Source organism: Lycorma delicatula, chromosome 4, assembly GCF_047948215.1.
Source record: "Lycorma delicatula isolate Av1 chromosome 4, ASM4794821v1, whole genome shotgun sequence".
Taxonomy (NCBI): Eukaryota; Metazoa; Arthropoda; class Insecta; order Hemiptera; family Fulgoridae; genus Lycorma; species Lycorma delicatula.
Genome location: NC_134458.1, coordinates 98,629,005 through 98,644,238, shown reverse-complemented (window position 1 = coordinate 98,644,238; position 15,234 = coordinate 98,629,005). Strand labels below are relative to the sequence as shown.

The 15,234-nt window shown below is 29.5% G+C and overlaps 1 protein-coding gene across 8 annotated transcripts in view; it reads right to left on the bottom strand.

Moving 5' to 3' along the window:
- The window catches only part of Pi3K21B (phosphatidylinositol 3-kinase regulatory subunit alpha), a 300,183-nt gene that overhangs the window by 14,940 nt on the left and 270,009 nt on the right, over positions 1-15,234 (bottom strand). For all 8 annotated transcript variants that reach the window (XM_075363761.1, XM_075363759.1, XM_075363758.1 and 5 more), the window contains 4 exons: positions 13,780-14,027; positions 11,455-11,631; positions 9,050-9,277; positions 4,648-5,011 (listed from right to left, as the gene is read on the bottom strand). In XM_075363761.1, the coding sequence (XP_075219876.1) occupies positions 4,702-5,011; positions 9,050-9,277; positions 11,455-11,631; positions 13,780-14,027 (963 nt within the window). In that variant the 3' untranslated portion in view covers positions 4,648-4,701. The remainder of the gene's footprint in view (positions 1-4,647; positions 5,012-9,049; positions 9,278-11,454; positions 11,632-13,779; positions 14,028-15,234) is intronic.

Here is a 15,234-nt window from a genome sequence, read left to right as displayed (position 1 = left end):
CTTTGAATTTAAGTAACAATAAATTTAAAATTGTTAAATTAATATTTAACAATAAATAATAATAATCTACTTACAAAAAATGTTACATGGGAAAAACATTTTTTCTTTATATTAAAAATCCTTCTTAAATATATTACTTTTTTTATTTTTTTTTTATTATTATTTTTTTTATTTAACATGTATAATACAACCAGTTTTTTTCTTAATGTGCTGCCATGCACTTAAATAAATACAACTCCAACTTTCTGAATACCAAATATCTAGATTAATCTGAGTGATAATGGAATTTTTATAAAACATATAAAATAAAAGGTGCACGTGCAAGGTTGTTAATGTGGAAGAGAGAAGTGTCTTTCAGAAACCCTTCCACAAATTGTCCGCCATTTAATGAGTTCCATACACTCATCTTCTGGTGGAATAGTGGAATAAAAATTTAACTTCCCACTGGCTGAGCAAGAACACACTACGCTGATCTTCTATGTGTTTTCTGACTGTACAAAAGTGTCTGAATTTTATTATTTATGACGATTGAAAAAAAAGTATTATTATTTAATGACAAAAAAGAAATTATATTATCTTATAAAGAGGAGAATCTGGGTTAGCAGACATTTGAAACCAAAACAACTTTTGAAGTTAAGAAAACTAGAGCATAAATTTTAAATAAGAATCTTATTACGGAAACTAAGGATATAATTTCACTATGAAAAATTAAGAACACAACTGTGAAGGGCACGGATGGTATTTACAAAAACATTCACAAGTGAAGCATCTCTGGCTTGATTCTTAGCAAAAAAGTACTTCAGCCTACTGAAAAATTTTTTGGCTATCCTGATAGCTAGGTTAATTAAGAAATTTTGAAATAAAACGTCATATTATACGTGTCAATTTTTCAAATTTGTGAAAAAAGCTTTCCACAAATAATGAATTCTCTTAGAAATGCATTTCAACTTGTATCTCGTTTAAATTATTTGATATTAAAATACGAAATTCTGCCACAGAATACTGCCATTTCAAGGAAAGATAATACTGCCCCAGAATATAAATTAGTAAGGAATGCATAATTACTTTAATCAACAACAGGCTCTCATTAATTGCTACTGATAAATCCATGAAACAAAAATATAAGCTACTAGCAGACCTGGCAATACTTCGCTATTGCTATTATATATATATATATATATATATATATATATATATATATATATATAATGTATTATATAATTATAATTAAAATTATAATTTATTGCATTAAATGAACACAATTGAAAGTTTGATAAAACAATAAAAACTGAACATTATGGAACTTCACAAAATCTAACCTTTCACTTTATCCCCTTTTCCCTTTCCCTTTTCATTTCTCTTTTTCCCTGTGTGTAAATCGGTCCAGCAGTTTTTTAGTCTATAGCAGACACACATATGAACATTGCCTTTTACATATATAAAAGAAAGTCTGTTTGTATATTTGTTTGTTTGTTTCGTAAATATCTCGACACCGGTGTCACCTAACAAGTAGTTTTTGTAAAATAATTTATTTTCACTAACTAATATATATTCTGAATGAGCCAAATCATACCATAAATACGATTTTTCAAAATATCTCGACCCCAGCCTTAGCTAGCGGGTTCAAACTAATTCAGAAACCTTTGCAGGTGTGTGCATAACAATTCACCAAAGTTTCATCGCAATCGGATGAATGGTATAGGAATGCATACGGGACAAACAAACATTCATTTATATATATATATATGATATATTAATCTAACATTGGTATGAACAAATATTCTTTCTCATGGTAAAAAAATTACCAGCAGTAACAAGGTTGAGCAGTAAAAGTGTTATTGATCTTGGAAAACATACAAACTCATCCACCAGCTGAATTGAGAAAATGGGAATTTCAGAGTTGTATTCCTTGCAGCTAATGTAAAGAGCTCGCTACAGTCCATGGATCAGAGTATCATTTAAAAGTAAATAAGTACAATGAAAAGAATTCCTATGAAAACTTCTAGCTGCCAACAACGAAGAGAATGTTTTGATTTTTGAATTGATCTGATTCTTGTTACATACAATCTAATAAATATAAACCTATATAAAAAAATAATAACACTTAAGAAAGCATATAATAAAACTAATTGGTTCTTCAAGCAGTGATTACAATCTCTAGAAACAGACTGTTCATGAACTTACTGCCATGGACATCCTTGGGGTTGCTCTAAATGTAATGTAGAAAAATATTTGTAAATTGAAGTATGATTCAAAAAGACCTATGATATCAAAAGAAAAACCTGAAAATGAAGATTCTGAAATTAAAGATAATATACTGAATAATGAGGCAGGGCATTCACATGTTTTGAAATAGTGGTAAAATAGAGTGATTTTAAAATAGCATAATTTTGTATGATTCTTTATAATTAAATTTTCTACATGCCTAGACTTGTATATCTCCCCCTCTTACGAACAAATCTGGACAATTTTAGAGTTCTACTGAATATAATTTTTCTTAAACTGAGAACTTTCAAACCTGAACTACAGCTCACCCTCATTACAGCTATACTCAAATGAATACACGCACATTTTGTTACATTTGGGTAACGTTTTTGTGAATTTTAGTAACTGATGAACCTTATGTTCAAAATGTGTCAGTTAAAACAAAAATATCTGTTAAAGTAGGTGGCAGCAATATAAAAATAAATTAGTCTTTACATTTAAATAACAAATGCTGTACAATATAATTTTAAGAATAATGCATACATGTGATTTTAATTATTATAATAATTTTTTTTTAAATTTAGCAATGATTTTGTTGTCCAAGATAGGCACTCGTGAAAATAATTTATTATTAACAAAACGAACTAAATTAACATTTTGAAGGGATTTTCTTTATTACAATAATGACTGAAGATACCTGTACAAAAAAAAAACATTTAAAATTTTAATTTCCATTAAAAGAAAAAGAGTACGATTTTTAATTAAAATTAATGCTTACTTTATTACAGTATTAGTTACACTGTTTTTATTTGTAATATATTAAATTAACATACAGTATTCTGAATTGCAGTATTTTGTTTTGTACTTCATCCCCATATGGTGATAATGTTCAATTTCAAATTTTTATTCAAGAAAGATGAATGTAGAAAAGTTGGGATCCAAGTCATAGAATATAAGTGCAGCAATATTCAAATTCATCTTTAAATATTTCATTGAATATACGATGTAGAATTAGACTATACGGAAAAATTTTATCCAAATTGACTAAAAAATCTATCAAACAATTACCCAAGTGATACTTCAGAAGAATAATTATGCTGCTCTACACTAATATTAGATTAGAGAGGATCTTTAGTTTCCTCATTTTAGATTAAGAGATCATATATTAGCCAATTATGCATATATATATATATATATACACACACACATACACAAATACACATACACACACCACACTCAAGCACCTATATCTAAATAATGACAAAAAATTAATATTTCTATAATTCTATAATTTAAGCAAAAGACTAAAAAAAAAATCTGTATTCTGTGAAGTAACGGTAATATTCAAATGCAAGTTTATCTCAGAAAACATTTTAATATTAAATCCACTTTTGATTAAAAAAAAGAAAACAACTATGTCCCATATTTAGATATAATTTTTAAATGTACTTTTTTTTAGAGTAAGCAGTCACTAGAAGAAATTAAAAACAAAACATTGCAATCAGCTTGATGCTGTGAAAAGGTAGCCAGTAAGCTCCCAGCCGACTATGAGCTGACTCAAATGAGTAGTAAAAGAACCCTGTTGAAAATTAAGTTACTGAGATAATTGTTTTAACCAAATTACAAGATTTACAATTTTTAAAGTTCTCACTTTCTTAAGTTTTTAGAAAGAAGAAAAAATCATAATGCACACTAATGCTACCATCCTCATATTTCTGCGATTATAAACAGGAGAGATATCACAGATCTACTTATACAATAATTTTACTCACAATGAAAGACCATCTTTACCGATTTTCAAAACTGATATTAAGTAATTTTTTAAAATTATTTCAAGTAATTTAAAAAATTAAAATCATGTAAGCAGCAACTGTTTGACACCTTAAATTGATTACACCATATATTAAATAATACTAAATCTGAAAAGGACAATGCCAACATAAAAAAAAACATGTATGTTTAGTTAACAAACAATATAATAAACATAATATTGATAAACATCAATAGTTAAAATCCAAAACAACAATAATATACCAACAGCCAATTGATTACCAGAATATACCTTTGTTAAATCCAGTGTATATTTTTGTTAATTTACTATAAGTTATAAAAAATCAAATTAAGTTACACATATTTTTTATATAAAAAGAAATTAATGTTTAATTTTTATTCTCACAAAGGAAGCAAATCATTTTCTCACAATCAATATTTGAGACAAATACATGAATGTAGCTTCAGTATTTACAATCAATATGTTGATACAATAATATCCTCAACAAACAAGATCTACACACAAACAGTACTGACAGTACTATAAAAAAAAATGCAATATGGAATGGACAGCGGCAGAAGTATATCCAAATTCTTTAATTAAAGAATCGATATGCTCTCAGGATGTAGTAATCAAACAAATATAATATACATATAGATATATTATATTACCTAGCAATTGACATAAATGTGACTATTTTTTCCAGTCAATTAATTACATGGTAATCAGTGCAAAGGAAGATTCTGAACGAATGTTACATATCCACCACAAGTAGCCCCACTGGCACTTCCACTACCACCACCGGAGTTGTTTGAACACTGGTCACTGTATTCATTCATTGCAATTTTAGAACCGCCTGGTGCCAACACAGGATAAGCAAGAGTTGTATTCAAAGAATCATTATGTTCTTCTAAAGAATTTTGTGCGTAATGAAGCACCAAAGCCTTCAATGATTCATATATATTATATGGTTCTGCAAATCCATACCCGCGTTCAGTTTCATAAATTATACAATGATTCGTTGTTCCATTACACCTGTAAACAGATAATACATAAATTTGGATACATTAATGAATTAAAAGGATAAAATTATAAAAACTTTAATTTTACTAAGTGAACAAAGAAAATATTGGTAAAAGTAAGAACAAGCTAGATAAGATAAATAACTGAATGTTTTTAACTTTGTGAACTAAGGCAACTTAACGTCTTTTAAACATTTGAACACTAAGAAGTTGTGTTTTTTTTACATTTACCTTTAACTACAGCTGACTACAATAGTAATTTCTGTATCAGGGTTTATAAGCAGTCAAGTTTTTCTACAGTGTAAGATGATTATATGCATACATCTTTATTTTGATTTAAAGAGATCTGCTTGCCTTAGAAATGTCTTTCTCAACAATTAAAATTCACCTTATGAATTTAAATTCACTTATATATAACAACCTTAACAGATGGCATCTGAAACCTTGAAAAATAAAAGAATCCTTTGACAATCACTGGTGTTATTTTTCTCTAATAAGAAAAATTTCCATCCAAGATGGATAATTTGTCATATGAGCATTCCACAAAACAATTGATTCTTTTGTTAATTATCATTCTGTAAATAGCTATTTATCATCAAACAATCCTACATCATTTCTTTTTACACAGATATGTAAAAAGAAAAATGTGTTAAGAAGAGAAATAGAATTATATAAAAACCACATTCATCTATATTATTTCCAAAGCCTAGAAATGAATTAGCCTTTCTCATCAATCAAATGAACACAAATTCTGACTTCTACATACAAACTATATTTAATTAGAATTTTATAAAATGACATTCATTACCTGATCAAACTGAGTACTCAAGGATTTTCTGCCACAAATTTTGAAAAAGACTACTATTTTTTAAAGGACTATTCGAAACTGCATATGCAAATAACTGCTTTAATGTATGTAATTTTATTAAAAATATTAAATTTAAAAATTTTATTTCAAGTTTCTTTTTTAGTACCACATTCTTGTTTTTAATACAGTAAGATCATGACAAAGATTTACTTATGAGAAATGAGATTAGTTATGGAGTTCTCATTACAACAATTAAAATATAGCTATGAAAGTACTCTCAATCACTTACACACCTTGACAAGCAATCAATGCAATGGTGGCATTCATCACCCCCGAAAGCAAAAAGTTTAACTGAGAATGTTCAATGAAAAAGCTTATGACTACGGTTTTTTGGACGCCAGAGGGATATTGCTGATTGAATTTCTTGAACACGGAAGAACTGGTAATGCCGATATATACTGTGAAACGCTTACAAAACTTATATGTTCATTTCAAAACAAAAGGTGTAGGAAGCTAACTGACAAGATTTTTTTTCTCACGATAACACATGACCTCACACGCCAAACAAAACCACTGAATAGCTGCAATGATTTCGTTGGGAAATCTTCGAACATCCACCTTCAGTCCAGATCTTGCACCAAACCCACTGGGTTGGTCTAGTGGTTAACGCGTCTTCCCAAATCAGCTGATTTGGAAGTCGAGAGTTACAGCGTTCAAGTCCTAGTAAAGCCAGATATTTTTACATGGATTTGAATACTAGTTCGTGGATACCGGTGTTCTTTGGTGGTTGGGTTTCAATTAACCACACATCTCAGGAATGGTCGAACTGAGAATGTACAAGACTACACTTCATTTACACTCATACATATCATCCTCATTCATCCTCTGAAGAATTATATAAACGGTAGTTACCGGAGGCTAAACAGGAAAAAGAAAGAAAGATCTTGCACCAAGTGATTATTAATTTTTTCTCCATTTATAACAGTGGCTTGCATCGCAGAAGTCTAAAGATGAGAAGTTGCAAAACAGAGCAATTAATTGATTTAAATCACAGTAGGAGAATTCTTCAGTAATGGAATAATGGTAAGCCAATATCAAAAATGCATTGCAGTGAATGGCGGATATGTAGAAAAATAATATATAAGAGGTGCGACAATAAAGTAATAAGACTGATGTGAAAAAAATGTTGCTTACCGTTTTAGTCATGTTTAGTGTTGTCACTAAACTACCTTCAAAGTAGTTCCCCTCTTGATTGCACACACTTATTCCAGCGCTTCTGCCATTGATGGTAACATTTCTGGAATTCATCTTCTGTAATATCCTCCAAGACCCTTGTCACAGCTTTTTGGACATCTTGTGTTGTTTGAAAATGGTGTCCCTTGACCGCCATTTTGACTCTTGGAAATAGAAAAAAGTCGCATGGAGTGATATCTGGTGAATAAGGTGGCTGTGGTAGTACTGAAATTTGTTTTGAGGTTAAAAATTGCTGTACTGACAGAGCAGTATGGGATGGCGCATTATTGTGATGCAGAATCCAATTATCAGCAATGTTGGCACGGACACGAAGAACTCGTTTACGAAGTCTTTCTAAAATTTCTTTGTAGAAATATTGGTTAACTGTTTGTCCAGGAGGCACCCACTCTTTACTCATATGAACAATTCCCTTGGAATCGAAGAAGCACGCAAGCATGCATTTCATTTTTGTCTTTGACATGCGAGCTTTTTTTGGTCTGGGTGATCCCTTTGAGCACCATTGCGAACTTTGGCGTTTTGTCTCTGGATCGTATTGAAAAAACCAACCATCATCACCAATGATAACACGGCTCAACAAATCTGGATTGATTTCCGTTTGCTCTAACAGATCGGCTGCCACATTTTTCCGTGTTTCTCACTGTTGTAGTGTGAGATTTTTGGGGACCATTTTTGCACAAATCTTTCTCATACCAAGATCTTCAGTTAATATTAGATGAACTGTTTCTCGATCGATGTTGAGTTCTTCTGCAATCATTTTCACGGATAATCTTCGATCAGATCGTACGATTTCACGCACCCTGGTCAAGTTGACATCTGTCCGTGAGGTTGATGGTCGTCCACTGCGGTCTTCATCTTCAACATTCGTTCTGCCTTCACTAAAAATTTTATGCCACCGAAAAACTTGAGCTCTTGACATAACCTCCTCTTCAAAAGCCTTCTGAAGCTTACCATAAGTTGTCGTCGCGTTTTCACCCAATTTAACGCAAAAAGAAATGACATCCGTTGCGCAATATTTGGCAGTTTCATTTCTGTGACGAGAGACACAAACACGTGATCACTTATTACAGCACAACTCACGACTGAGCAGTTGCATCAATGTGCCGCTTGGACTAGAAGTAGCTTATAGACCAAGGTCAAAGATGGTGTGCCTATGCAAGCTGCAGGGTTGCCACATCTTGCAAAGAAAAATCGGTCTCATTACTTTATTGTCGCACCTCGTATATGTAAGTTTATTGTAAGTTATTTTGTTAAAGTTTTTTCTGTTTTGCTTATTTCAATTATTATATCAAAACGGCCCTTGCTTAAAAAACGTCTCTTATAAAGAATATAGTGTTTGTATATAGTAAAAAAATCCACCTTTTTACTTGCTTTTCCTTAACTCACAATGATTTTTTTCATGTTTTTCCTTAAATCTTGCATCCTTAATTTAATGTACTTCTTGACATTGCCCACTGATGAAATTTTGCACAGTTGCTAAGGTCGGGTGACAATACTCCACCATTACTTTAGCAAACATCCCCCATACAGCAGTAAATTAAGGGTGGAAATTCAGAGTGCAGGTGTAAAGGTGCATAATCTGCATAATGGCTATCTTTTGAAATCCAAATTAACTTACTAAATAAACTCATGCAATGTATGATAATAATTTGATTAAAGTATGACTAAAAAGTATAAAGCAAGTGTTTAAAAATTTTGAACAATTTTTATACTATTATTTGTTATGTAATGAACTATCAAACCAGATCACCGATAAATTAAATATGTTTTATAAATTTCAATGAAATATACTTAAATATCAAAATAATATAAAGCAGGTCTGTCAAAGAGAAAACAAATTAAATTTACTGTAGTCACATGTAGGAATACAACAGGATGATGCAACTAATCTGAGGATTAAAGGACGTAAGAGATGAAAATGCACAAGTCAAAAATTTCATCTAAAAATGACAATTTTAATAATCATTTATGTTAAAACAGAACTGTACTTACGTGATGGAAAGAGCATACTGTCCGGTGCGGCTGGGTCTTACAAGAAAAGTTCCATCTTTGCAACCAGCTAAATAACGCTCAGCATCAGCACGCGAACAGTCACGCAGTAACCAAGTCGATTCATCGTGGTGTGGGCACTCTTCAACACCTTCTAATCTACCAATACCTCCAGAACCAGATAAAAGTTGAGCTATATGAGCTGGCTTTACTCCTCGACTTGTTAACCATCTGTACCAATAATAAAACAATTATGTGGGCTAATGAACCAGATAAATACAAGTTGTAACTTAAGAAACAACTACAAAGAGAGATTTAAGTAGTTACATCCACTCTAAGAAAAAATATGAAAAAAATATTAGATAAGGCAGTTTAAGTTTAATTTCACAATTGTGCTAAACTTGTAAACTTCTAAATGTTTGTATTTAAAAAGATCACTGTTCATGACATTGCAGGTGACCACACCAACTCCATTATTTAAACCTGTTTAATTCTTTACTGGTAGTTGCTTCAAGAGGATTTATATTAATTGACAGCATTTTTTTTTTATACCATCATTAAACTTAAAAATTATAATTTTTTATGTTATTAAAGAAACTGAACCTCTTAAGCCATTGCAAACTAATAAATTAAAAATTCTAATGTACTTTTAAATAATCAATTAGACTTGAATAATTAATTGTTATTAAACTTATAAATGTAAGATGGGCTTTGTATCTTACTGTAGGTACCACTCCTTTTTCTGTATTGAACAACAGTATTTACTATTAAATTTATATGTTACCGATACACATATGTACACTCCCTATTATTGCTCTTTAAGTATTTTGGTTTTATGTATTTATCTTTTTTTTGTACTGTACTTTTAAGCTTTTGTATTCTATACATAACAATTTAGAAAGGTATTGTGTACTGAAACAGCTATCATTTTTTAAATAATTTTGTGAAAATCAAAAAACACATTTTGTTTTCATTTTATTTTTGTTATGAAGGATTTTCATCAAGTAAAGACTTCATCCATAGATTTCATGTCTATAAAACTTCAAACTTTAGTAACGTTATTTAAGATACATGTGTTAATTTTAAGATATAATTAACATGAATCTGAACTACACCATTTAAATTCTTCTATGAATTAAAAGATATAAAAAGAAGGTCAAAGAGTAAAAGAACAAGAATAAATTTTCTTGATATTAATATGAGGTACTAAAATTTCATTACTTACAGTTAAAAAAATTTATTCAATTGAGATACTGTTTTACAAAAGATGTTTATTTTGTATCAGCAAATCAACAAAAAAACGTTTTCTTATTAACCTAGTGTGCCGCTTCCTTTTTTATGAATTTTGACATTACAAAATTCATACACAGAGTCACACACAGGTAACATGTTATGTTACCTACACCTTACGTTCAATTAAATTATTTTAATTTTAAAACTGGTAATTTCAACAAGACATGTGTTAAGATTTCACAAACAATAGAAAACTTACAAATAATTTATTATCCCACAGAACCTGGTTGTGCAAGCAGACCAAATTAGAAGAATGTAAACATCAAATTGGAACGTGTAAATTGCTCATGTTTGTGCAATTTCATACTCGTCACTATCAATGCAGCTAAATCGTTTTAACTAGGTTTCATTGGGTTGTGGTTGGGGGTAGTGAAATATACATTATATATTTTTTTTTTACTTTTTGGGAGTCGTGGAGCTAAAAAGGTTGAGTACCATTGGTTATAACTAATTAAAATGTTTTACCAATTTAGGGATTATTATTTATTAAGATGCAAGTGATAATGTGAAATGTAACTGGGTTGATGTACCAATCAAATCCTATGGCTACAAATATTTTCCACTAAAGTGTTATTTTAACATTGATTACATTAACCAGTGATAATTAAAATCCAATTAAAAGTCAACTATTTTTTTACATTTAATTAAAATTAAATGTTAATGTTGTTAGCCAATATTTTCTCTTGGCTATTAATATTTACACACAGACGATATCTCATCTTATATGAAGCCATCTACACATTTATAAAAACAAAAGCTGATATAACAGAAGGTTATGTTTCAGTAACATAACTTATAAGAAGCAAGCCATTGGGTTGGTCTAGTGGTGAATGCATCTTCCCAAATCAGCTGATTTGAAAGTTGAGAGTTTCAGCGTTCAAGTCTTAGTAAAGGCAGTTGTTATTTTTATACGGATTTGAATACTAGATCATGGATACTGGTGTTCTTTGGTGGTTGGATTTCAATTAACCACACATCTCAGAAATGGTCAAACTGAGACTGTACAAGACTACACTCATACATATCCTTATTTATTCTCTGAAGTAATACCTGAAAGGTAATTCCTGGAGGCTAAACAGGAAAAAGAAAAAAGTTATAAGAAGCAGATAACTTACACTGTATGTTTTTCTTTCTGCTTAAAAAGTTGTATTACTTCAGGTTTCAGTGAATGCATTTCTCTTTCAAGTGTTCTGTTATAAGCAACTTGTACCTTCAAATTGTCATCTAACTGTTCTTTGCTGTCATTTAGTGATTGCAGTCTTAACCTCAATATCTCTGCGTTTTCAAACAAACTATATAAAAATACAAACAAACAAATACATTAATAAGATAAATAATTATAAATTAAGTGTAATGTTAATCCAATGTTGGTATAAATGGTTACAATTCAATCAGATGTTTTATGAAACTTTAATGTTCAAATAATTTTAAGTTAATTTGAATGTCTCTGTTACTGGAAAAGCTTGGTTATCAATGCTGCTGTTTCCCAGATTGATCAGCTCAATATTGTCCAGCTGCTGATCTATAACTGATCTTACAGCCTGTTTCGAGGTAGTTTAATTTCAGTATAAAAAACATTTTAGAATAGAAAAAAATCAATATAATTTTAAAAAAAATTACTTAAAGTATATTACTCAGTACATTTATTTCTTAAGTTTAGCATCCAGTAAAAGTTTTATAAAGCCAATATAGGTTAAAATGAGTAATCTGATACAAATGAAGTTTGTTTATACTCCATAAGTTTATGCATACTCTACACTGGCTTTGGAAAAAAATTATAGTTTTAGCCATATTACAGGTGAGGATATTATTACAAAAAACAAGTTCTTACATTAATGTGCTAAGTATTGCATAGCACTACCGATAACTTACAAGATCAAATAGTTAATAAATGAGACATATTTTTCCAGAACACTATACAAAACAACTGCGCACTTCCTGTGCACATTGCATAAATGGATTTTCCATTTAGTATCTTTTACAACAGGAAGAACCTTCTATGAGAATGATTAAATATATAGTACAGTGATGTTACTGTTTTGTTCTTTTTTATCAGGTTGTTTTTGATGGTGATTAAACACCTAAGAAGAAACATTATGATGATTTTTTTTCAACTTTTTCGATATGAAATTAAGTATAGTTAAATGATGGGTCACTCAGCTACTAAAAATAAATTTTATTTTTCAGTAAAATGCTGTACTTGTGTAGTAAATTTTGAAAATGTATAGCATTTAACATTGGTTCACATATGAGGATTTTTAGTTATGAAAAATGTTATTTATTGTACCTTTATTGCAGTTTTAAAAAATATTTTTATAAAATTGTTTAGGCTTATTACCAATTTTACATTGTTGATTAATAATAAATTATTTTTTTTTAGTAATTCTTGTAGCATTTCTGTTTCATATACACACACTGGCTTTTCTGTAATACTCATATATAACAGACAACTATCTACTCAAAAAATCCTTTTTATATTTCAATGAGAATAACAATCTTACAACCAAAAGCTAAGAAATAAGAAAGTAAGTCCCTTAACTTAAAAGTTAAAACACTTCTAGAACATCCCAAAGATTATTTAATTTTATAAAGCAATTGAAGCACTGTGTATAAATGAGACATCAGCAACACTTCAAATTTTTTCTTCAAACAGTATTTACTTTCTTATCAGTCATCTAAGAGTAGGATTAAAATCTCTACTTAATCCCAGAATTCCTGTGTGATTCAGCAACAAGATACCACTTAAAATTTATTGTATATACAGAAATAAATACAGATCTAAAGATAGACTAGCTTTGGGTACAGTTAAGGAGTTGAGTTTAGGTTTTGAATCTACCACATGGATTATTTTATTTATATGGGTAGTTTCTACCACAGTGTAAAAGTATTTAATGATTTGTAAAATGAACACCTATAAGTACGTACAACAGCATGCATTAAAAAAAAACGGGCTTCCAAAAAAAATGAAGACAAATAAAAGTGTAATTGCAAGTTCATGGTAAGAGACCAATAAAAGATATTATGTTTTTAACTAAAAAAAGCAGGCGAGGGGAAATTTAAGTTAACAAAAAAAAAATGTTCAAGCTCAACATATAAATAAATATCATATAATAAAAATTGGGAGGGTAGAATTATTCTTTAAGTTCTGTTCCTCTAATCCTTCTGATATAAAATCTATGAATTGGGAATAAAAAAATCTGGCACTTTTTGTTGAATGCATTTTGTATAATAATGTAGGTAAATTATGATTAAAATAAAGAGAACTGAAAGACCTGTCTCAAGTTCTGTTCAATTAATTTAACTGATTATTTGTTTATTAATGATATAAACAGACACAAACCTTTTCAACTAAAACATCTCAAGTTCCAAAGTCAGTGCAAATTAACACATTTGTGTTTGTGCTTTTAACTCCTAATATTCACACTAATATAAAAACCTACCTCTTCACTTCATGAGGTTGTGCTTCTTTTTGAAATCTCTCTTGTAATTTTATTTGCTCTGCAAACATAGCAACTGTTTCATTAAACGCATCAAGGGCTTGTCTTTTTAACTGGATTTCTTTCGAAGTCATTTCAAATTCTTCAGAATAATCATCATATGTTTTTGTTTTTGTCATATACTCTTTGTTTATTTCTATTAAACGTGCTGCTACTTTTTCCATATCACTTGTACTAGCAATCTCTTCTTCCTACGTAATAATAGTAATGAAAAATGTAATTATTTGTAAATTATCTTCAACTTTTAAGATTATAACATATATATAAACACAAAGAAAATGATTTTTTTTTTTAATTACCAGTAAAGATAATTTACTACTAACCTTTGTAACCTGTCGTGACAATCTAATTGATCAAACTATTGAGATGTTTACGTTTTAGAAGGGAGTGAACAATTTGTGGTATCCATGCTGTAGACAGTATGACTTTTTAGCAACACATTTCAAATATAACATAAAATACAAAGACTAAAAATTATGAAATATAATCTCAAAATAAAGTATTTCATTTAATTGCAACTGTAACTATAATTCACATTCAATAATCACACACTTATCCATTGACTTAGAAATTTTTATTACAATGGAATGATTTAAGAAAGTTCTGCTACCAGTAATCTTTTGTTTGTTTCCACAAACAAAAAGGATAATTCAGTCAAGCTTCAGAGTCCATAATTAAATCTAGTTTATATAAAACAGTAATATATTTACCAGGAAGGATACATCTAAGAAAAACACAAAATAATATACAAAGGAGATATATGTTGGAGGATGGTAAAACTTCTCTGGAAACTATTTACAAAAGCACATTGAAGATGGTGTTATAGAAATTTTGGATGAAACCAATTCAAATCTTGATGTACATAAAATCTTTTGTTAATGAAGAAATCTACAGCTTCTGTGAATCGTATGATCATAAAAGATGGGAATCAAAGCAAACACAGTTCATACCTATTTTCATCTGACCATCAATCAAACCTCTATTTCATATTTTCACTGTAGAGAAAATAAAAGAAAATAAATTCACAAATTAAGTAATTATATTTTACAATACACTTAAGAAAAGAATCAATGATTCTTAAGTGTATTTCACTTTTGGTTGAATTTTATTTCCATGTAAAATAAACCTTCAGTTTCATTTTTTTTAATAAACAAACAGTTACCTTCCTCAAAGATGAAGAACAAATTGATGCTTTTCCCAAGCAAATCACCTTTTATTATTTCTAATAAACAAATTTTAGCATACACAAGATTTTCTAAGAACCAGTTACATTTTTAAATAAGGGAGTAGATATGTAGATTAATATAGTGGTTTTAATAGCCATGGCTTTCTAGTTTTCCAGTTGTTATAAAATCTGATGTAAGGATAAGGGATAACAATTAATAAAGTCCTCTTTGG